Raw genomic sequence first — 24321 nt, forward strand, 5'->3', positions numbered from 1 at the left:
GAATGAGACAGGTAATTCACCTGTGTGATGGTATTGGCTTTGCTTTTGGTGAAATTCTAAACTCAAATGAAGATGTTAAGCCCTTAAGCCCTATTAGATAGATAGATTACCCCATAGATAGCTATGGGTATCCTCACTAAAGAGAGGTTATATTGTAGCCACCTATTCTTTAAAAGCTAGATCACTTGCCTTTTTATCTTCCATAGCAAGTTTAACTGCTGGTACCCAGTATTTGAATGGTGTGTCCCCTCTTCACGTAGATTATCCAAAAGATTCTGGAGACAGAGTTCCAAACAAACAAAATAAACACTGTGAACGTTGATCCTGAGTACACAGATCTTTCAGCTATTGATGGATAAACTATTTGATGTACTAAATGACAGTATCAATTTGGTCTGCAAACCTCCTTGAACTTAATAAGTTTGACAATGTTGTCTGGTTTTATATTGGCCCAATTAACAACCCCATTGTCTTGCACTGCATCTCTTAAACAGTCAGCCTCCTGCTGTGGGTCATCAGTCTATGCCAGGGGTCAGCAACCTTTACCACTGAAAGAGCCACTTGGACCCGTTTCCCACAGAAAAGAAAACACTGGGAGCCGCAAAACCCGTTTGACATTTAAAATGAAATAACACTGCATACAACGTTTTTTTTTGCCTTTATGCTATGTATAAACAAACTATAATGTGTTGCATTTATGAAATTGATGAACTCCTGCAGAGAAAACGAAATTACATTTCTGCATGCAACAAAAACATTTTGAACTCCGAAAAAAAGACGTTGGGTTGAAAGTTACTTTTAAGTAAAATATTCAATGTCTATTTGAGTCCTTCTTGTATTTATGAAAAACGCCGAACTTAAATTTTCCGCCAGCAGCAAACCAAAAATAACGTCAGCCAGCTGTCATCCTGAAAAATGAAAGGACTATTTCACTGAACTATGAAAAAATATGAATATAAGTAAAATAATAGGCAATTAAAATATTTATCATACTTGGTTAATGGGATTTCTGCTCCTGGACCTCAGCGCACAGCGTCTGCACATCAGGGCTGTATGATGTCACCTTCATCTTTACACAGGATCGCAAGCTGTCATCTGTGAGGTTTTCAATATCACTCCATTTGTGTTTCTGAGCAAGAACGGCCTTCTGACGGGCAACATCTTCAAGGTCTGCTGTCAAGCGTCTAAACTTGGACACCCATATGTCTTTGTCGGCTATGTCGGCCAGTTCCATCTCAAGATCAGGTTGACTCACACCTGCCAATGCAGTCGTATTCAGTAGGGAAGGATCGATGCTTAAGGGAGTGACCGGGAAGGATAATGTGTTTTTTTCCTCTCTGAACTCACAGAAGCGTTTCCCAAACGATGTTTGCATTGCGATGATTGCAGAATGTAAATACTCCGAAATTATCATGTCGTGACCTTGTTTGAACTCTCTCAAATTGGGGAAGTGAGACAAAGTGCCTTTCTGTAAATCTCTGGCAAGCACTGTCAACTTGCGCTTGAATGCCAAAACATCCTCCAACATGTGCAGGGCTGTACGTCCTTTCCCCTGAAGAGCTGTGTTCAGCGTGTTCAGGTGCGCTGTCATGTCTACCATGAAGTGTAGCTTTTCCAGCCACTCTGGCTGTTCCAGCTCAGGAAAGGTGAGCCCTTTGCTGCCCAGGAAAGTTTTCACTTCTTCCAGACACGCGACAAAGCGTTTCAGCACCTTCCGTCTGGACAGCCAGCGATAAAAACACGTTGTAGCGGTGTCAGTAAACTGCAGTCAAAGATAGCTTTATTCGAACTAAACAGCCTTGCTTTTAAGCCTCCCTCAACCCAGCCCCCATGGACGCAGATGCTGCAAAAGACGCGTACTCACAAACCCCCGTAGGCTATCTCCCTTAGCCGGAATGCCGGCTAATTGTGAGCCGTTTCGGATGTGGCAGGAAATGTACAAGATCACCATAATTACATTTCAAAAGCTAACAAACTAACATAAAATACATTTTAATTAAATACTGACCAATTATTTCCCAAAGCCACAGGGAGCCGCAGCACAGAGGTGAAAGAGCCACAAATGGCTCGGGAGCCGCAGGTTGCCGACCCCCGGTCTATGCTCTATAGACAGCTTGCAAACGGTCCTTTTATCTTCAGACTGACTATTGCTTGCCATTTACATCAAAAACTGAAGATTGGCTCCAGTTTATGACAGGAGGCTGAACAAGTATTGTTGGTTGGAAGTTTGCCTTACTCAAAAACAACACTTCGGTCTGTACGAGTGTCAGCAGCTGTATTAAAAAGCTGAGTTTGGCAGAAAGGTCTCCTGGCCTCAGACAGTGAATATCCGTCACATCTGCAAATCCACCAAGCTCTGTAGTCATTAAAAGTCCATTGATGCTTACTTTCGCTGGTTATCAATGTCGAGTGGGGGTCTTGGTTGATTTCATTTATGTAACCCAGTGACACAGGCTCGTTGTAGCTTTGGCTAGGAAATTCAATCTAAACTGATAGTGTAACTTATAGACTTGATAATAAAGTTGCCATTGTTGGTGATGAATTCACTAAGGAAACCTTATGTCATCTTTATTGTGGTAATAAAATAGGGTAAAAGGTATTTTAAAAAAAATTTAAATGGTTTAGGTTTAATTGGTTCTATTGGTCTATGTTGCATTAAAGTAATATCTACTCTACAATTAAACAAATATAGAATAAATCTATATAAATCTGAGGTTCTTAACTTCACATTTCCAAATTTGTCATTGCTTAACACATTATTAATTAGTTTTATATTCCTGAAACTGTGTCTTATATTCAATAAGACCTTGATGGAAACCACGATTGATAGTCTATGCTGTAACAGTAATAGCTTTTACTGTGTCACTGGTAATCTATTGATAAACAATGGATACCATAGATCAGTAGGATCTTGTCTCCCTTGTGACTAGCTCATCAATATTTTCATGGCCACGTGTCACTCTCTCTTGTGATAAATTAACAGGCTCAATATACAGTTTCATAACAATAGATTCGACATGTTTTTTATATTTCATTTGCAGGAGTTCTTTGACCTATGGCCTGAACAGATGGGTGAAGTTCCTCCCTACCAAGGTCCCAGGACACCAGATGGCAGAGTACGTTTTTATTGGATTTGGTTGGAATATAAGAATCCTGTTATTGACATTGACAATAGAAACTATCTCCTTTTATATTGTGCATTTCACAGTCAGTTCATCCCTTTACAACCAATGAATTATCATTACTCTTACAATGTAGGGAAGGTGGTAACTCATTTGTACACAGCAAGGTTCCATAATGTAATGAGGATCAAATAATCTGATTCATTCATATTGGGTGATACATATTGGCTGGAACTTCTGTGATCTCCTTTGTATTGTGCCATAGATTTCTTTCAATGGACTTCTGAAACATCGATGTTGCTTCAGTTCAATATTTCCTCTACTTTCCCATCATCCCAGTGCTTGCTAACCCACAGTGATTCACAATCAAGCTATGCCCCGATTTTTACATTCTTAGCCTTGTCCTTAAACCCTCCCAGGCCATATCCCTCTCTATCTCTTTAATTCCTCCTCGTGCACTGTGATAAAGGACCCCCTCAAATTTTGGCTTGTTGCTCAATCCTGAATTTAATTACATAAGTATTAGTTTCCTTGCCTTCCTCTGCCAAGATCCCAAGCTCCAGAATTCCCTCCCTGTACATCTTTGCCTTTCCACCTCTTTTCCTTTCTTCAAGGCATGTGTTAAAACCTTAGTCTATGACCAAGATTTTGGACATCTGCTCCAACACTGTGCTGAACATAAAGCCAAATTAAATTAAACCTCTTCTGCCTAATAGTATCTGAAATATATTTTATGGAAATGTTTGTTTGATGTTGAACTTCAATAAAAAAAATTACAAAAAAAACTTGATCCATATCCCTCCATTCCCTGAACATTCAGTGTCTATCTAAAATCCTCTTAAATTTCACTGTCGTATCAGTTTCCACCATTTTCCCTGGCAGCCCATTGCAGGTATCTACCATTCTATGTAAAAAAAAACCTGCCCTGTACCTTTCCTTTAAACTTTCCCCCACCCAACTTTAAATGCATGCACTTGGTATTTCTGCCTGGAGAATAATTCTGACTACCTGTGCTTCTCTTAATGCTACAAACTTCTGTTGGATCTCCCTTCAGCCTCTGACATTCCAGAGAAAGCAATCACAGTTTGTCCAACCTCTCCTTATATCTCATACCCTCTAATCCAGGCAGAATCCTGGTAAACCTCTTCTGCACACTTTCCAAACCTTCCTCATCTTTTCTGTACTGGGATAACAAGAAATGCATATAATAGTCCAATGCAGCATAACCAAAGTTTTATACAGCTGCAACATGACTCCCTTATTCTTACTCTCAATGATCTGATCAATGAAAACAAACATGGCATGTTCCTTCTTTACCACCGTATCTACATCAGTGGCCATATTCGAAGTTATTGAATGGCTCTGTGATTTGAGGAATTATCCTGGTATACCTTTGCTAGATTAAAGATGCTGAGTAACAAAAGCTGTTGTTGGAAGGTGGCAGAGTAGAATTTAATCCAATAAAAAGCAACACACACATTCCACTTCTGAAACTTGATTTTGTTAATTTCAGTAGAATCATATTTCCGAACAGAGTACAAAACAAGATGAATTACTTCCCACCCCAGATCTCTGACAATCCCTCAGATTTTGACAGAATAGTATATGAAGCCACAACCTTATAGGCAGGAAGAATATCGTCAAAACCAAGGTAGAAACTAGGCCATAGCAGACAACAAATTCCAGCTGATTTCATCGTAAATTCTGCCTGTTAATAGCAAATGTTATTATTTTATAGGAAATAATCTTTCACAAAATCATTGATTACATCCTACATGGGAAGGAGGAGATTAAGGTCATTCCGTAAGTTTTGAACATCTCAGTTGGCAACTTCTTTTTCAGGTGGTAAAATAATATAAATATCCAACTTGTGGTTTTCTCTCTCTCTTCTTCAGGACTCCTCCTGCCGATCACTGGGCCTTGGTTAGTGGACTGCCAACTTACGTTGCAGAAACTGGCTTAGTAAGTTTTATTTTCAAAGCCTCTAAAACATTTTGCTAATAACATCATCTTACCTTGGAAAACAAATGGAGGAGAGAAATGGAATAATTTATCTACTTAGAGTTGGGGCATAGGTAGTAACAAAGAACACCACCATTGGCAACACATGCTAGGAAACTGAGAACATGAAGTGTGAAAGTAATCCAAAGTAAGATATAATGGGTGATAGCTGCATGTCACAAGAGATGAGGGGGTTACAATTGCTCTATTGTCAAATGCATTGAAAGTCACTCTCAATTCTGACTCCAGTGTATTCTGAAAGTTCTAGCATGTGAGTAATCCTGCTTAATTTTAAATTTGTTTGTGACAAACTTTTCCATAGGCCTCTCAACGTGATCTGTCTCTCAGAAACTGTCTCCAAGCCATTTAATTCCGCTGCTCCTGCATAGCCTTTGTTTCATTATCTTTTGCTTCCATCTGAGAGCAACCTGTCATTCCACTTGAGCAGCTACTGAAAACCCTGCTGACCCTGCTATAAGGTTCCCCATGTGGAGATCCATTCCTCTAGCACTGGAGATCCAGGGCATAGGTTGTGAAGTGATACAGCCAGCTGAAGTGCACAATGTGTACTTCACCCCGTTTGTAAAATTGCTGAGACTTTAAAGTTCCTTTGTTTGTTCTGTAGATACCAATATATTGCATTCTGAAGAATCTCCTTGACTTTTGCATGGCAATTCGGAAATATTTTTGGATTGGAAACCTGGTGTTTCCCATCATCCTGAGGAGTTTTACCTCAACTGTGAATACTTATTGTTTAAGACAAAATCCACACATGGAAAACAGCCTGATTGGCTGACTGGATTCTGATCAAAAAGGAGAACATCCAATCCATGACCCACTGCAGTGAGAGGGTGCATGGTGGGGTCAGGTTTGAAGTGAGGTGATATATGTCAGGTGATGAAGCTAAGATGCAATGATACCTTGTGGAGTTGGGAAGTCAACTTCACAAAATGTTTGAACTCATTAACCTTTTCCTGGAAGCCAACTTCATCCCTTTTCAGTTGAAGTTGGAAGAGTTTCCAGAGATTTAGGACACCCATTCTTCCCAGTAAAACAGAGTTAGCTAAATCAGAGGCTGAATATATTTGGGATGTTAACCTAGAATTGAAATGATTTCCCCCCTCTTGTTCTTTCCTAGTAAAGTCAGAAGATGGCTTGTTAAAGTCAATTTTCCAATACAATAGGAGTTTTATTTCCAAGTTAACCCTCCTATCCTCACAATTACTCACATTTTCATGTTTGTGGACAATGATTGGTGGAATCAGCATTTATTTTAAGTAGGCTCCTGAATCCTCCGTGGTACAGTGTCACAACTAGTAGAGTTTCTGCCTCACTGCATGGCTTTGTTGTCTGTGTGGAGTTTGCATGCTCTTCTTTTCACCGCATATGTTTCCCCAGATAAAATGCATGCTCTTCCTGTGTTTGCTTCCACATTACAAAGACATGTAGATCTGTAGGATAAATGACTGATGTAAATTGATTCTAACGTATAAGCAAATGGTTGAATTTAGATAGGGCCCTTACAGTTACCTTTTTTGAAGTTTTGGATTTGATCAGAAAGTTTTTCCTTGTTTTCTTTTTTGCTTTCACTCTCAGTTTGAGCTGCCCAGTTTTTTTTTCTTTTTTAAATTGTTTTTGTGTTTTTCCTGTATATGTCAATTATAAAAGTTTCTTTATCTTTTTTTTTCTTTTTATGGATAACAGGAGAATCAATTACCTTTTTCTTTATTATATACTATTAGATTAATACTATGTTTGATCTCGATAATGTTTATTTTTTTTATTTGAACTGATATAGATATTTGTGATAATTCTCTTTTTTATATATATCTATATATAATATATATGTGTGTGTACTTTTTTATTTAACTAATAAAAAGATTGATAAAGCAAAGCAAAGAATTTAGACAGGAATTGTTGAGAATATTGGGAGAATATTAAATCACATTAATATATGATTAGTGTAAATGGTAGCTGCTGTTTGGCACTGACCCAGTGGGCTGAAGGCTCTGTTGTTGAGCTGCAATTCTCTATGCCTCTATGACTAATCTGGTTTGTTATTATCTTTTCAGATTTGCAATATCATGAATGCAGCAGCTGATGAAACTTTCAGCTTCCAGGTAAAGCAGCTATTTGCTAGAATCACAAGCCTACTGACTTCCACACCCTCTTCAAATCCCAAGCTCTACAATTCAGAATGACATTTTCCAAAAACAAAACTGAAAAGTATTTTGATTATTCTATTCATAATAAGAAACCGGTATTTGTTGCTCTCAATAATTTTATTGCTTTTGGATTTGCATAACTATGGCAAACAGGTTTAAAAAAGGATGGAACGTCAACTGTGGAAAATTGCTTTTGCCAGCTAAAGGGCAACGAGACCTTCTTCAATTGTAGTTATGGAAATAGTTAGAGGCTCAGAACTCATGAGTAATTTCTGAATCCTGAGGACACATGGAAGAGAAATGGTCTCTCTGGCACTCTTGTGACTCCAAGCCACTTCAATAATGCCAGTGCCTGGTCAATCACAAGATAGGTAGGTCAGTGGCATTGGTAGAGATGGAGTCACCAGTTACAGCACTATCCTGGGTTATGTCTTTGGACCCTAACATATGGACTCATGCATTTCCTAGCTCCTGATATTAAAGTATAAGTGAATTGTGTTTTGGTCCCTTTTTCACTGAACCAGCAAGAGAAGCTAGAACTTGTATACAGAGGAGATACAGTACTGTTTTACTGAAAAGTCTCTTTGAAGTACGGCTACTTTGAAGATTTCCCTCTCCCTTTGATGAGAGTTCTGTGAGATTCTCTCACTGCTCACCTCTCGATCTCTGCGCTCTTCTGCTCTTTGACCATGTGTTCATGCAGACTCACTACCACAGCCATGCATTCTTCCTGGGAACTCACCTCCCTACCTCCCTCCCTTTATTCCATGGTCTTTCTTACCCTCTATCAGATTCCATCATGTTCAGCCCTTTGTCACTGTCATCCATCACTTCCCAGCTTCTAATATCATTCCCACTCTTCTCTTCCTCATCTGCCTATCACCTCGCTCACTTGGATCCACATCACCCACCAGCTTTTGCTCCACCATTTTCTACTGGTTATTTCCCCTCCAGGTGAAGGGTCCCGACCTGAAATGTGGACTGTCCATTTCCTCCAAATATGCCATCTGACTATTGAGTTGACTATTGACTATTAGTTTGTACATCACTCAAGAATGTGTATAGTGCACACTTATCCGAATTCAATTGTAAAATGGCAATTGGGGTCAGGTGTGGTTACCACCAATTTAATGTGCCTGGTGTCTGGATCAGGCAAAATTAGGCCCATCAGTGGGAAGAGGTAGTAAATCATTGAACCCGATCTCTAGGGATTACCAAACCAAAGGGGAACTTCAATCAGGTATCTCTTGTTATGGTAATGTTTTACATCAAAGTGGTTAACATTTTTGGATGAGAATGATACAGATTAACTCACTGAGAGTTGTCCAAGCTGCAATAAAAGGGAATGAAAACGAAGTACTCAGCAGGTCAGGCTAATGAAATAAAATTAACATCTCAATTTGGTGATCTTTAGTCAGAATTGGGGAACGTTAGAAATAAACAGGTTTTAAACTACAGAAAAATACTGTAGTGTGAATCAATGAAGAAGAAAGAAAGTTTATGATAGACTGGAAGGCAGGAAAAGTTAAATGAGAAAAGGGATGACAGTGCAAAGGTATCAGGTGGTTGTGGGGTAAGTAAGGAATTAAGTGAATAATTCAGGGAGGCTCAAATGATAGAAATAGAATCAATATCTGAAATCAGCTGAGTTAAATTCTGTAGATGTTGAAATAAGTATAAAATATTTTAGCTAACTATTCTACTTCCAGGTTGTATTCCTCCCTCAGATGATTCTTTTGTTTCTTATCAATCACTACTCCTTTTCTGTTTTTCATCTTTGGGAAGTACGGATCATATAGGGAAATACAAAATATCTTCATGACAAATAGTAAATAACTCAGGGAATAGATTGCCCTTTATGCAGCCAACACTAAAGAGTTTTTGGAGAGAAAAGTATTTGAGAGAGCTGGTTAGAGAGCCAAAACAGAACTCACGATAGCTCACACAAAATGCTGGTGGGACACAGCAGGCCAGGCAGCATCTATAGGGAGAAGCGCTGTCGACGTTTCGGGCCGAGACCCTTCGTCAGGACTAACTGAAGAGAAAGATAGTAAGAGATTTGAAAGTAGTGGGGGGGGGGGGGAGGGGGAAATGTGAAATGATAGGAGAAGACCGGAGGGGGTGGGATGAAGCTAAGAGCTGGAAAGGTGATTGGCAAAAGTGATACAGAGCTGGAGAAGGGAAAGGATCATGGGATGGGAGGCCTCAGGAGAAAGAAAGGGGGAGGGGAGCCTCCAACCTGATGGCATGAACATTGACTTCTGTTAATGCCCCTCCTCCCCTTCTTACTCCATCCCTGACGTATTTAGTTGTTTGTTTTTTTCTCTCTCTCTCTGCCCATCACTCTGCCTGTTATCCATCTTTCTCTGGTGCTCCCCCCTCCCCTTTTCTTTCTCCTGAGGCCTCCCGTCCCATGATCCTTTCCCTTCTCCAGCTCTGTATCACTTTTGCCAATCACCTTTCCAGCTCTTAGCTTCATCCCACCCCCTCCGGTCTTCCATCATTTCACATTTCCCCCTCCCCCCACTACTTTCAAATTTCCTACTATCTTTCTCTTCAGTTAGTCCTAACGAAGGTTCTCGGCCCAAAACGTCGACGGTGCTTCTCCTTATAGATGCTGCCTGGCCTGCTGTGTTCCACCAGCATTTTGTGTGTGTTGTTTGAATTTCCAGCATCTGCAGATTTCCTCATGTTTATTCACAATAGCTGCTGGATCAAAGTCTTTTTCTGTTATTTCTGCTATTGACGTAGCATATTCCAGTCGTTTAAGCATTGGAGTTGTGTCTTAAGTGTGTTACATCTTTATTTGTATGTAATCACCTTGGGGCCCTATTGCAGATCTGGGAAGAGAGCAAACTACATTAAAATGGTTCCTAAGTGGATAAGAAAAGAAAATTTTTACATTGGGGCAAGAATTGCATATTTCAAACTAGTGATTTTTTAAATTTATTTCTAGGGATGTGGACTTTGCAGATTGAGTCAGTATTTAATTTCCCACCCCTAATTTCTCTTGAGAAGTGGTGCTGAGCTGCCTTCTTGAACTGTTGCAGTCCTTGAGGTGTGGGTATATCCACAATGTTGTCAAAGTGGGAGTTTCATGATTTTTACTCATCGACAATGAAAGAGCAGAGATATATTTATAGAATGAGATGATAAATAGCAAGAGGGCAACCTCCAGGGGTTGGTGTCCTCATACTTTTGCTGCCACTGTTCTTCTTGTTGACAGACGGCATGGGTTTGGAATGTGATGTCTAAGGATGCCATTTAAAATATTCTCTCATCTCCTGCATTCAGACTGAACCTTTGGATAGCTTTGGATGGACCATCAAAAATGTCCTTTCAATGCCAATAGTAAACAAGAAGGAAGAGATTGTTGGAATCGCTACATTTTACAACAGGAAAGATGGGAAACCTTTTGATGAAATGGACGAAGTTCTTATGGAAGTAAGCCTCACACCATAACTTTTCATCATATTTGACCAGTTTGATTTTTACTCTGAAGTGGTATCTGATATTTCATTATTCTCTGCCTCTAATTTCACTCCTAGTCCTTGACCCAGTTCTTAGGCTGGTCTGTTCTCAACACGGACACTTATGATAAAATGAACAAGCTGGAATATCGGAAAGACATTGCCCAAGGAATGGTGCTGTATCACGTGAAATGTAGCAAGGATGAAATTCAGGACATATTGGTAAATATTCCAATGTCACCACGCTTCCAGCGCCTACATAGGATGTCCACAACTCACTCATCCTAACAATACATTTTTGAAATGTGGTAGGAATACATATAGAATCTGAAATACATCTAATGGAAATGTTTGCATGGTGCTGAATTTCAATAAAAAATAAATTACAAAAAAAAAGAAATGTGGGAGGAAATCAGAGCATCCAGCAGAAACCTATGCAGTCATGAGGAGAATGTATGAACTCCTTACAGACAGCAGTGGGAAATGAACCCCGATCTTGCAGCAATTGATTTGATAACTGCTGTGCCACTGTGTCGCTCCACCTAATTCATCTAATGGTCTAATTCAGTGTAGTTAAGATTGACATTTGCACACAACTGAAGATGGTTTGACAAGTAGTCTTTCAGGAAAGTTAAACCCCCACTATTCTGACAGTGAACAGTGTGTCTCTTCAGATGATCAACAGTAATTGCAATGAATCAGTAAAACAATAAATCTACAGAATCAAACTATACAGAATGTAGCCATTATCACTAGGGCCACATTTGCCTTCACCTAGTTTTCTGGTACCTCACCTGTGCCTAGCAACAACTTCTGTCAGGGTCCCCATAATCCTCTGCTTTACCTCCTGGAACAGTTTGGAATACATCCCATTGTGTCCTGAGAATTTATTCACCTTTATATCTAGTAAGATATCTGAATACATCTGCCATTTCAATGTTAACATGTCCCAGATTATCTGTACCTCTCCTTGAAAAATGTAACTTTGGTGAATATAAGTAAGAAGTATTCAGTAAAGAGCTCTCCCACTACCTCAGGCTCCATGCACAAATTGCTCCTTGAGTCCTCTTTCCCTAGTTATCATTTTGATCTCAACAAATTTATAAAATCCCTTGGGATTTACTTTACTCTTGTCTGCCAGATGATATTGCATGCCCCATTTGTCACGCCTCCCCCCCCCCCCCACACATTCTAAACCCCTGGAGGTCTCACCCATTTTCAGTGTTCAGTACTTGTAACATGATTCAGTTTTCTTCCTGCATCAAACCTTCAATATCCTTTGTCAACTGGGGCTTCATGGACTTGTGTTCCTTTGCTTTCACCCCTACAGGTACCCGTTGGCCCTGAATTCTCACTATTTCAGTTTTAGAAGGCTTCCATTTGTCAGAAGTATATTGACCCACAAACTCGCAATTTACTTTTTTCTGAGCCCTGTCTTGTAATATTGAAATCACCCTTACCATTGTTCATGTCCATAATTTCTGGACCACTCTTATCCCTTCCCATAACTACCTTGTTACCTTGTAGCATATAGAGTTACGGTCATTATCCTGAAAATGCTTGCCCACAAACATTTCAGTCACTTGCCTGACTTTATTCCCTAACTATAAGGTCCTGTACAACTTCTGCTTTCTGTGTGCTGACACAAAAGGCTCTCCGGAATGTACTTTACAAATTCTACTACCTCTAAAGCATTCACACTAAGACGAGGGATAATGGGGAGGTTGAATCACCCGCTACAATAACCTTATTCTTCAACACTTCTCACTGATCTGCTCTTCAGTCTCCTGCTGACTATTGGGAGGTATAATGTGGTATAATGCCAGCAAAATAATCACTCCTTTCCTTTCATTTCTAAACTCTATCCACTCGATTTTTCAAAAAGCCTTGTAGGAAGTCCTCCCTCATTACTGAATATTCTCCCTAACCAATACTGTAATGCCACCTCCCCTTTTACTTCCCCAGAAGTCTGAAGCTTGAAGATCACTTTTACAGTGCTTCCATTTATTTACCATGTTTCTTTAGTTCTAGTTCTTTGTACAGCATTTATGTGGACTATGATATTTGTAAGATTATCTGATTAATTAGCTGGCTAGTGGTGTAGTGACACCAGCACCGGGCTTCAAGGCAGAGGGTCCCAGGTTTGAATCTGGCCAGCCCCTTGCACTCTTTCTGTCTGTGCTGGTATTGAGCGTTGAGCTAGCAACTTGGCCTCATAAAAAATCAGGCAAATGCTAAGGAGGCGGCAAAAAAAATGCTGCCCAATGCACCACAAAGCACGGAAAGGAAGAACAACCTTATGAATTCCATTCTATCAACTTAAAATACTAAATAAATAATGCAGCAATAAACTGCAGAATAATTCTCTTGGAACAGTCATTTAGAAAATGATACAGTAAAATGTGAAAATAGTAGTAGGGTCTGAATTCCCACAACTATGTTCACATTTTATGTATCATTTTCTAAATTCTAAATTTAAAGTATATTGAGGATTTTTGGAGCTAATCTACAAAACATTGTGCTTCATTTCAAATCAAAAAATATATTCCAAATTTTGTCAATAAATTACTAAAAATTAAAAACCAAAATTGTGAAGCTGAAAAAGTATCCATACCCTTTGTAACTGCTATGCTAATTTTCCTCCGGTGCAACACTGTACCTTACCTTAACAATTCACCCAATTTGTTGATGTAGGACGATCTTCTGTTTTCAATAGAATAATTAACCCCTCGCCCTGTAAGGTCCAACAGTATGGTAGATTTTCAGCATACCAAACCAAATGAAGACTAAAAAGAATTCAAGACAAGTCAGGGAAATGATAACAGAGAAGCACTAATCTGGGGAAGGGTACAAGAGCACTTTAAAGACACTGAACATACCTCAGAGCTCAGGGCTGTCCATCGTAAAAACATGGAAAACCTATGAAACCACAGCCACACTGCCTAGGTCAGGCTACCCCTCTGAATGTAGTCACCAGAGAAGAATGCCATGGGTAAGAGAGGTACTGTGATGCCAGCAGTCACTCTGAGTGAGCTGCGGGAGTCAGTAGCTGTAGGTGGAGTTTCATTTCATGGCTCCACAATCTCTAAGTTCTCACATAAAAAGGGTATTTCTGGAAAAGTGGCAAGGAAGAAGTCCTAGCTAAAAAAAAAAGCATATCCTTGCCCGTAAAGACTTTGAAAAGCACCATTTAGAAGGTACTGCAAAGATGTGGAGGAAGATTTTGTGGCTGGATGAGACTAAACTGAAAAGTTTTGGCCTCAACTTCTCAGTGGTTCATGTGGCGTAAATCTCATATTGTGCATTATCCAGGTAATTCCATCCCTGCTATAAAGTATGGTGGAGTAGCATCATGCTGTGGGGATGCTTTTCCATAGTAGGGACTGGAAATTTGATCAGGATTGACGGAAAGATGAATTCAGCCAAATACAGAGAGATCCTGGATAAAAGGCTGCTGGTCTCTGCCGGAAAGCTTAAAATGGGGAGGTAATTCATCTTTCAGCAGGACAACAACCCAAAGCACACTGTCAGAGCAACCATGGAGAGGCTTCAAATGAAGAAAATTGATGTCTTTGAGTGTCCTAGTCAGAGTGCTGACCTTAACCTGATCAAACATCTCTCGCAAGAATTCAAGATTACTGTCCATCACTGCTCTTCAACTAAATTGGCACACCTTGAGCAATTTAGCAAGTAGAACAGGGAAATCTTGCTCCATCAAATTGGGCAAAGACTATAGAGACTTATCCAAAAAAACTACTGGCTGTAGTAGCTGCGAGAATTAGTTCAACTAGGTAGTGAGCAAAGAGGGATGAATACTTTAGAACTGCTGGCACTTCAGGAGCATGTGATTCACAAATAAAAATTATTAGTTAAATAGATCAAAATCCCTAGTTGTAATACTCATTTATGTAAGCAAAGGGTTGGGGCTGAAAACTTTTTCAAGGCATTGTATACAAGATTCATGATAAAAACAAATTATACAAAATTATACAAGAACACAATTAGAACGAAATAATTTAAATGGAATATGGATGATCTGTACTATATTCCCATTTATTACTACCTTCACCTATTAAAAATGAACTTACATTAGTTTTGAAAGCTCCAATGAACTCAGCAACCATAACTATTTGGGAAGTATAGATTTCTACTACCATTTAATGTGCTGAGCTTGTTTCCTGATTTCCCTGCCTACTACCAGTATTACATATTTGAGGTTTTGACCTCCTTAAATTTCCCTGATCAGTAGAAGCAGTTGCCTTCTATAAACACCTTCAGGCAAGAAGTTAACTTTGCACAATGGCCTGCTCAGCCATTGAAGCAATAATTTTGTGTGATCAATATAACGCTGCCATAAGCTGGTCAATACGACTGTCTAAATCCAATTTGCATCACTTAATTTAACTGCACTAAGTAGCATCAAGTCTGATTCAAACAATGATCATTCTCTTAGCCAATATTCAAGAATAAAAATTTAATCATTTGTGCAATCAATAAATCTTGTTCTTTGTTACCAGCCAACAAGGGAACGTTTTGGAAAAGAGCCTAATGAATGTGAAGAGGAAGAATTGCAAGAGCTCCTGGTAAGACATTTCTGATTGCTGATGCTCAAAGCATTATCAAATTGGGCTGTCATGTCAAAACAGCATTAAGCCTTCCATCTATCAGAGCAAAGAGGTGACATGCACAAGTTTATACGGAAATGTGTAAGTTGAGATGCCTGTTACTAGATCATCAGCAGTGAGAAAAAGTTAGTTTTAAGTTACTTCTGTATCTATATTCTGAGTTGTGATAAAGCATCTTGACCTGAAGTATCAACTTGTTCAAACTTTAATTCCCCATCTCACTGCCACTCTGACTTCCCCGCCTGCAATCTCCTGAACTACTACAACAAGATTGAGGAACAATACTTCATCTTCTGACTGGGCATGTGGGAGTCATCTGAACTCTCTGCACTCCAACTTTAGTTAACTCAATCTTTCTGTAACCTCTGTGTTACAGCTGGCCATTTCTCCAGTCATCCATCTCTCATTTTGGCTGAGGTTTTAACTTTCTAGTATAGTTTGGTCTGCTGGACATTTTCTACACCGTTGCTATTTTCAAACCATTAAACTGACAAAGTAGAATTATCTGATTCTAAATCTCACATTAACTCATTTAGTCACATCCTATCAGAGATATTTTTATTCTATTCTTCCCTCCCTTCATTCTCCAAATGAAAATTAACTTGTTTTCTCTCTCACCCAGTTCTGACAAAGGATCACAGACCTGAAACGTTAACTCCATTTCACTTTCTACAGATGTGGCTGACCTGCTGACTGTTTCCAGCATTTTCAGTATTTATTTCATGGTTTCCAAGACAGTTTTGGTTAACTCAAAGACACTTTAATCTTCCATGTTCTCTCTTAACCCCTCCATTCAAAGTCTATGAGGGTTCAGGCTGAGATTGTTGCCATGGAGAACAAAATTCTTTCATGCTTATTCCACCATTAAGACCTTCATCAGCATTGTAAACAATAATAACATGAAGCTTTTTATAAGAACCAGTTAAATATTTATTGATAAATTCTCTAGATAAATTATTGGATTTATTAACAAAGATGATTTCAATATCCTATTGATCTCAATTAATATTTTCATTATTGAATTACAGTGCAAAAAGTGACATTGATATTTAACGACCTTCCAAAATTTTTGAGTCATTATCAAGTGAGTAAAATTAGAGTTATGATGAGACTTTGACTACCTAAGCATACAGACACAACTCCCTCCTAAATCCATTTTCCTTTAAAAGAATGCGCATGAGAACAGTAGGCCAACACACTTCCACAATAATAGTGACTGTGGTGAACTACATGTACCTGTCTGGACACGCCCCCCCCCGCTGACTGCTTCTGTGGCTCCTTCCACAAACCCCGGTATAAAGGTGATTGAGGCCTGAGCCCTGCCCTCAGTCTCCAGGATGTAGTATGGTGGTCAACTACTGCTCGTTCTTTCTTCCAGACAATAAAAGCCGATATCTCGCCTCACGTCTCAGAGAGTTATTGATGGTGCATCAGTGACCAAATAATCTGACAAAATCATCTTATTTTTCAGGACCAGCAACTTCCTGCACCAGAGCAGTTTGACCTTTATGAATTCAGTTTTAGCGATTTAGAATTTGCTGAGATGGATCTTGTGCGGTGTGGCATTCAGATGTACTATGAATTAAAAGTTGTGAACAAATTCCATATTCCACGTGAGGTAAGTAATTCTGTGCTATGGGGAAGCTGAAAAGGAAGGAGCTGGATAATTATTGGGATTTAAAATTCCTGGACACTAAGGGGATCTTCAAAGAACCCAGTTGTTGTTGTTGTTGCTTGTGTGTTCTATAAACATGGTAGGCATGTTATGTTGGTGCCGAAATATGTGGTGACACTTACAGGCTGCCCTCAGTACATCCTCAGGTGGTGGTGGTTGTTAACACAGATAAAAAATTTCACTGTATATTTCTGTGTACATGTGATCAATAAACCTTAATCTGAATCAGATTGTAGTAGATTATTGAATAAACTGAATATAACTTTCCAAGTGTCATTAAGAGCAAGGGAGTTACACAGCATGAAAACAAATCTTTAGGTTCACCGAGTTCTTGCCAACCCATTTACACCAACCTTACACTTGTTCCAATCTTACAATTCTTCCCAGATTCCATTCAATTCTCCCTAGACTCTACCATTCACCCCAAACACTGAGGGCAATTTCAATACCAATACCTTCATCTTCGGTCCTTTGAAGAAAATATCTGACCCTGAAGTTTCTCTTTAGTTGATACTTATTGAGGAATTTCAAGGTATGTGATTTAAAAGATGTAATAATAATAAGTACTTTATTGATCCCATGTGAGAAATTATTTTGTTACAGCAGCAACATTTAAAAACACACTTAGCAATGATAGTAAATAATAATAATAACTAATAATAAAGTACAGAATAATAATAAACACAATATTAATTTACCAATGTGCAATACTGTACAATAATGTGCGAAATAATAAATGAGACTATTGTATTATGATGTGTATTCTGCTGTCACACAGAAATGAACTATTGTATATGCTTACTGCATTTAGTCTAATTATCTAGACCAGGGGTCAGCAACCTTTACCACTGAAAGAGCCACTTGGACCCGTTTCCCACAGAAAAGAAAACACTGGGAGCCGCAAAACCCGTTTGACATTTAAAATGAAATAACACTGCATACAACGTTTTTTTTGCCTTTATGCTATGTATAAACAAACTATAATGTGTTGCATTTATGAAATTGATGAACTCCTGCAGAGAAAACGAAATTACATTTCTGCATGCAACAAAAACATTTTGAACTCCGAAAAAAAGACGTTGGGTTGAAGGTTACTTTTAAGTAAAATACTCAACGTCTATTTGAGTCCTTCTTGTATTTATGAAAAACGCCAAACTTAAATTTGCCGCCAGCAGCAAACCAAAAATAACATCAGCCAGCTGTCAGCCTGAAAAATAAAAGGACTATTTCACTGAACAATGAAAAAATATGAATATACATAAAATAATAGGCAATTAAAATATTTATCATACTTGGTTAATGGGATTTCTGCTCCTGGACCTCAGCGCACAGCGTCTGCACATCAGGGCTGTATGACGTCACCTTCATCTTTACACAGGATCGCAAGCTGTCATCTGTGAGGCGTGCGCGATGTTTGTTTTTAATAAAGTTCATGTTGGAGAACACCTGCTCACATACATATGTGGATCCAAAGATCGACAGGACTCCAAGCGCATACTTTTTCATGTTTACATAAATGTCGGGCATAGCATTCCATGTTTCGAACACAAGTTTGTCCGGTTTTGGAAGGTTTTCAATATCACTCCATTTGTGATTCTGAGCAAGAACGGCCTTCTGACGGGCAACATCTTCAAGGTCTGCTGTCAAGCGTCTAAACTTGGACACCCATATGTCTTTGTCGGCTATGTCGGCCAGTTCCATCTCAAGATCAGGTTGACTCACACCTGCCAATGCAGTCGTATTCAGTAGGGAAGGATCGATGCTTAAGGGAGTGACTGGGAAGGATAATGTGTTTTTTTCCTCTCTGAACTCACAGAAGCGTTTCCCAAACGATGTTTGCATTGCGATGATTGCAGAATGTAAATACTCCGAAATTATCATGTCGTGACCTTGTTTGAACTCTCTCAAATTGGGGAAGTGAGACAAAGTGCCTTTCTGTAAATCTCTGGCAAGCACTGTCAACTTGCGCTCGAATGCCAAAACATCCTCCAACATGTGCAGGGCTGTGCGTCCTTTCCCCTGAAGAGCTGTGTTCAGCGTGTTCAGGTGCACTGTCATGTCTACCATGAAGTGTAGCTTTTCCAGCCACTCTGGCTGTTCCAGCTCAGGAAAGGTGAGCCCTTTGCTGCCCAGGAAAGTTTTCACTTCTTCCAGACACGCGACAAAGTGTTTCAGCACCTCCCCTTTGGACAGCCACCGGACTTTGTTGTGCAGCAGGAGATCAGAATATGCGCTTTCCATCTCGTCCAGTAACAAACGGAATTGACGGTGATTTAAACTTTTTGCCATTATTTTATTGACAATCTGAATGACAACATCCATTACTTCTGTGCATTCCGGAGGAAATGTTTGAGCGCACAGTGCCTCTTGGTGCAAGATGCAGTGAAAAGTCAGCAGCTTTCTGTCCAGCGACTTCTGCAGTAAAGCCACAAATCCCTTGTGCGTTCCCATCATATTCGGAGCCCCATCAGTAGCTACTGACACCAGATGGGTGGTCTTTATTCCTTTGGCTCTTAAACAATTCAAGACAGCCTCACAGATGTCCTCCCCCCGTGTTTGGTCTTTTAGAGGTATCAACTCAATCAGTTCTTCCTGTGGCCCGGCAGAGTTTACATACCGGCAGAACAACGCTATTTGTTCAATATCACCTTTGTCTTTAGACTCGTCACAGGCAATCGAATAGGCCACAGCTGAATTGATGTCTTTAATTTGCTGTCTTGTGATGTCTTCTGCCATTTTTATGGTTCTGTCTTTGACAGTCTTTGCAGAGAGGGGCATATCCCTGATTTTCTGCACAATTTCACTCTTGTTTTTAAAGTCCGTGAATAGATGTTCTGAAATCTTAATGAAAGATTCTTTTATATATTCACCATCTGTAAACTGCTTCCCGTGCCTGACTATTTCCTGAGCGGCAATATAACTGGCGTATGTCGTTGATTTTCCAGACTTCATCCATTTCTGGAAATGATTTTTGCTCAGATCAACCTTCCGCATCAGTTCCGAAACGGCTTTTTTTCTCTCATCTCCATCCGGATATTTTTGAGCAAAGGCTGCGTGTTTACTCTGGAAATGCCTTGCGACATTTGACTTTTTGTTGTTTGCTAGTTTCTCATTGCATATTAAGCATACCGGTAAACCAGTCTCGTCAACAGTGAAAGCAAATGAATCTGTCCACGTATCGTTAAACGTTCTGTTTTCTTCAGTCACTTTTCTTTTTTTAGAATTCTCCATAGTTGGCTTACCTTGGATCGAAAAATTAAAGAAATCGCGCACTGGCGGGTGTCAGGTATTGGCAGTGGTGACGTATATTAATAGCGATAAAAACACGTTGTAGTGGTGTGCTCACGTGCGTCAGTAAACTGCAGTCGAATAACTTTATTCGAACTAAACAGCCTTGCTTTTAAGCCTCCCTCAACCCAGCCCCCATGGACGCAGATGCTGCAAAAGATGCGTACTCACAAACCCCCGTAGGCTATCTCCCTTAGCCGGAATGCTGGCTAATTGTGAGCCGTTTCGGATGTGCCAGGAAATGTGTCGCCACACTTAGATTGTACAAGATCACCATAATCTTCAAATTTAGAATTACATTTCAAAAGCTAACAAACTAACATAAAATACATTTTAATTAAATACTGACCAATTATTTCCCAAAGCCACAGGGAGCCGCAGCACAGAGGTGAAAGAGCCACAAATGGCTCGGGAGCCGCAGGTTGCCGACCCCTGATCTAGACCAAGAAAATCCAAGTGTCATTGCTGCCACGTGTTGATGATTTCAGCCATAGCAGCATGTTAGCGAGGGAAAGCAACATACTTTTAACTCGTGATAATTCATCCACTGAACTAATGAGGTCCAAGCCTAAGACTGGCAAGGGACAACTGATTGGAACAGAAACAGAAATCTGTAGAAATAAATCATGATCTAACCAGTTCCGGCACCGTTGGAAAGCACATTAATTCGTCATTCAGGATGCAGAGGAGATTTACCAGCAATGGAATTGTGGTGAGCCACTTCAAATAGGTGGAGAGTCAAGAAAAGCTATGATTGGCTCCCTTGAAGCATATAAAGCTAAGGCAAGATTTAATAGAAATGATCAGAATAATGAAGGGTGTTTAGAATACCAGGGAGATGCAAGTTAACAGGAAGACACACTTGAGAAATGGGAAAAGAATCAGGAGGAGCTGGAAAAGGAAATTGTTGTCATCCTATGAATTGTTGTGTTCTGAAATGGACTGTGCAAAAAGATGGTAAGAGAATACTAAATTATCATATCAAAGTGAACTGGAGAATGTATTTGAAGGAATTGAAGAAGGAGCAGGCACGTTAGATTAATTAGATGGGCTTTCAAAGAACTACACAGGTATAACAGCTACAGAGTCCCCTGTGCTGCTTCAGTCTATGATCCTGAGAGGTTCCGAACTGATCAAAGCTGACATTTTATTCAAGTATTCTTCTCCAGCTGTATGCCAGGGCTTGGTCTCAGAGTTTTGGGAATGACAGGCTTATAGGGATATTGTTCGTGAGCTCCATTGTACTGATTGTTCTTGATTCTCATAAAGTGTAAAAGACAATGTTTTATATTGATTGCCTAATATTGCTGTCTCATTTTCCTGCATTAATAAAATATTCTATGGATAATTCATAGGTGCTAGTCCGATTTATTTATTCATTAAGTAAAGGATATCGAAGAATTACGTACCACAATTGGCGCCATGGTTTCAACGTTGGACAGACCATGTTCACTCTTCTGATGGTAAGATTAGTCTCTTGTTTGAGACTCGAAAATCTACATTAATGTTAGAGCCCGCTTTCCCCCCTTTGGTCTGTAACACATAGCACTACCTTAACATTCATGATCTAAATTATGCCTTAATAAATCGCCTTTGAGAAATCTTTCTAAATTAATGCATTATATCGGCATAAGGTATGAATGTCCTTAAAGGAGAGGACAACGCTAATGACCGACATTAGCACCCTACATACTTTATTGACAAATTCCATGATCACACTTTTGTGGGCCTGCAGTTTCTGATTACTGCTTAAAAAAATGTAATGATCAATTCTCCAGTCAGAAAGCTATAGGAAGTTGCATCAATAAGATATGCAGTCATGTGGATTAGCCCCATAACGTCTTTGATTGTTTTGCATTTGCAGACCGGTAAGTTGAAACGGTATTACACAGACTTGGAAACACTGGCCATGTTAACTGCAGGACTTTGCCATGATATTGATCACAGGGGGACCAACAACTTGTACCAGATGAAGTAAGTTCTTGATGAACAGATGTTCTACTTTTCACTTACAGCTACATTTCACAATTATTAAACAAGGTCTCTTTATGTTTCTTTTACTCATAGTTCTCTGACAAGTTACTATTTGTCATTGTTATTTATTTGTCATCAGATCCCAGCACCCACTAGCAAAACTTCACGGCTCTTCAATTATGGAGCGTCATCACTTGGAGTTTAGCAAAACTCTACTTGCCGATGAGGTGAGCCTTTGGATCACATGCACACTTGTGTTTATATGTGGGCCTTCTACTAATCCCATCAAGTATTAGAGTGAAATGGAGCAGGACATAGTTAAAACAGGGGGAACTGAAGATGAAATTCACTTGCGCAATCCCTCTGCCTCTGCATGATGACTCACCTGCAGCATATTGTGATTATTTTTCCCATCGACTTCAAGAGAAATTTCAGTTGTATTAACGCCAGGAGAAAATAAAGTGGGCTACTGCATATATTAATTGAGCTAAAAAGACAAACACTGGAAATGTGAACGACAGAGTGCAGAGGCCTGATGTACATCTCCATTTAGTAACTGTTTTCTTATTTGTGCATGGAATGTAGATGCCATTGGCAATGCCAGCATTTATATTTAATCATAATTATCTCATGAACTGCAAAGCCAGTTAACAGCCGTACAGGGTAAGGATGCCAGATTTCCTTCTCTGAATGATACGTGGACCGAAGCAGATTTTACAAAAATACAGTGCGCTCATGGCTACCATTACTAATTTGTGACCTTTAGTTTCAAATTCAAATTCAGGCTTAATTGTCATTCAGTCATACACATGAATACAGTCAAATGAAACAGTTGCTCCTCTGGGCCAAGGTGCAATACACAGGGCCAACAGTCACAGAGAGCACATATAGCATCTATAATTACAATAGCAGAAAAACATAGCCCAAGTCCCTGAGTGTCATGGCCTGGAGATTGATGGTGCACGGGATGTTGTCCTGGAGCCACGCTTTCTGCAAGTAGAAGCCCCCAGTAGTCTTTCTCATGCACTGGTATGGCTGCAGACGAACGCAATCCACCTTGTCATCTAGTGAGCAAAAACAGGCAGGCAGGACCAACAGAAGGGGCCAGCCGCCCACCCAAAACTGAATCCAGCTGTGTCCCTGCTCTGTCCTACACCGCCTTCAGCACCTCCTTCCTTGTGCGGCTGCAACAAGCTTGTGGGGTACGTAACACAGCTCCCCTGCCGGTCCCTCGCCAATGAACCCATCAATTGGGCTTGTATCATTCAAATTATCAATGTCCAGGAGGGTTTTGTGACCGTAAGAAAAACGACCAAGACAATCATTTGCACTGTTTGTTGGACTGCGCACAGACCCTGCTCAGCACCTTTCTCCTTGGGTGGCCTTAGCAGGCTGCAACACAGTATGCAACAGGTCCAGCTCCACCGTTGTTGAGCAACTCACCAGTGGCGTAGACCCGCAGTACTTGATGTTCTTAATTCCCAACAGAGTCTTGCTATCATAAAAAAACCTTTGTTTGGACCCCAGAGAGGCTGCTGCAACCGAGCGTACCACCATCTTACCGAAAGATAATTCACTGAACAAACCAGAAGTGTAATGATGTGAAGTTAAATTCCCCTGCTGACATGGTAGGAGTCGAATTCACATCCCTGGATAAATAATCCAGCAATCTAGTCACTAAATCAGTAACTACCTCACATTGGAGTGCTTAACATAATTGAAGGTTGTGTTAATAATATCACTTTAGAGGTTAAAATATCTGTTATTCCTGGGATGGCAGACTGTGAATTAACCTGCCTCACAGCACTGAATAACTGGGCTCAATCCTGACATGTGTTATGCTTTTGTACTGCTGTGTTTTGTAACCCTAGAAATTAATTGAAAAAACCATGGGAGCCCAGGAGTACTCATGTTCTTTGTTTTATTTTCAGTGAAGCATGCACAAATGCTATGGTGGCGTAATGACTTATTCCACTCACTTATTTCTTACGTACAACCCAT

At 39.8% G+C, this 24321-nt stretch overlaps 2 protein-coding genes across 2 annotated transcripts in view; one reads left to right on the forward strand and one right to left on the reverse strand.

The window, feature by feature from the left end:
* LOC132391742 (rod cGMP-specific 3',5'-cyclic phosphodiesterase subunit beta-like) overlaps positions 1 to 24321 on the forward strand; it is an 82402-nt gene that overhangs the window by 25535 nt on the left and 32546 nt on the right. The window contains exons 5-15 of the mRNA XM_059965309.1: positions 3042 to 3116; positions 4861 to 4925; positions 5018 to 5084; positions 7196 to 7243; positions 10583 to 10732; positions 10837 to 10980; positions 15276 to 15341; positions 16855 to 17001; positions 21702 to 21809; positions 22211 to 22320; positions 22460 to 22547. Coding sequence (XP_059821292.1) covers positions 3042 to 3116; positions 4861 to 4925; positions 5018 to 5084; positions 7196 to 7243; positions 10583 to 10732; positions 10837 to 10980; positions 15276 to 15341; positions 16855 to 17001; positions 21702 to 21809; positions 22211 to 22320; positions 22460 to 22547 — 1068 coding nt within the window. The remainder of the gene's footprint in view (positions 1 to 3041; positions 3117 to 4860; positions 4926 to 5017; positions 5085 to 7195; positions 7244 to 10582; positions 10733 to 10836; positions 10981 to 15275; positions 15342 to 16854; positions 17002 to 21701; positions 21810 to 22210; positions 22321 to 22459; positions 22548 to 24321) is intronic.
* Positions 652 to 1872, reverse strand: LOC132390856 (general transcription factor II-I repeat domain-containing protein 2-like). The gene is made up of 2 exons (XM_059963394.1): positions 994 to 1872; positions 652 to 908 (listed from the first exon to the last, which is right to left on the reverse strand). Exon 1 carries the CDS (start codon positions 1598 to 1600, stop codon positions 998 to 1000), a length of 603 nt encoding a protein of 200 aa, XP_059819377.1. The 5' UTR covers positions 1601 to 1872; the 3' UTR covers positions 652 to 908; positions 994 to 997.

This window comes from Hypanus sabinus, chromosome 3, assembly GCF_030144855.1.
Source record: "Hypanus sabinus isolate sHypSab1 chromosome 3, sHypSab1.hap1, whole genome shotgun sequence".
Lineage (NCBI taxonomy): Eukaryota > Metazoa > Chordata > Chondrichthyes > Myliobatiformes > Dasyatidae > Hypanus > Hypanus sabinus.

Coding starts and splice junctions, on each gene's coding strand:
- LOC132390856 (XM_059963394.1), bottom strand. CDS start 1,600: ATGGTAGACATGACAGCGCACCTGAACACGCTGAACACAGCTCTTCAG.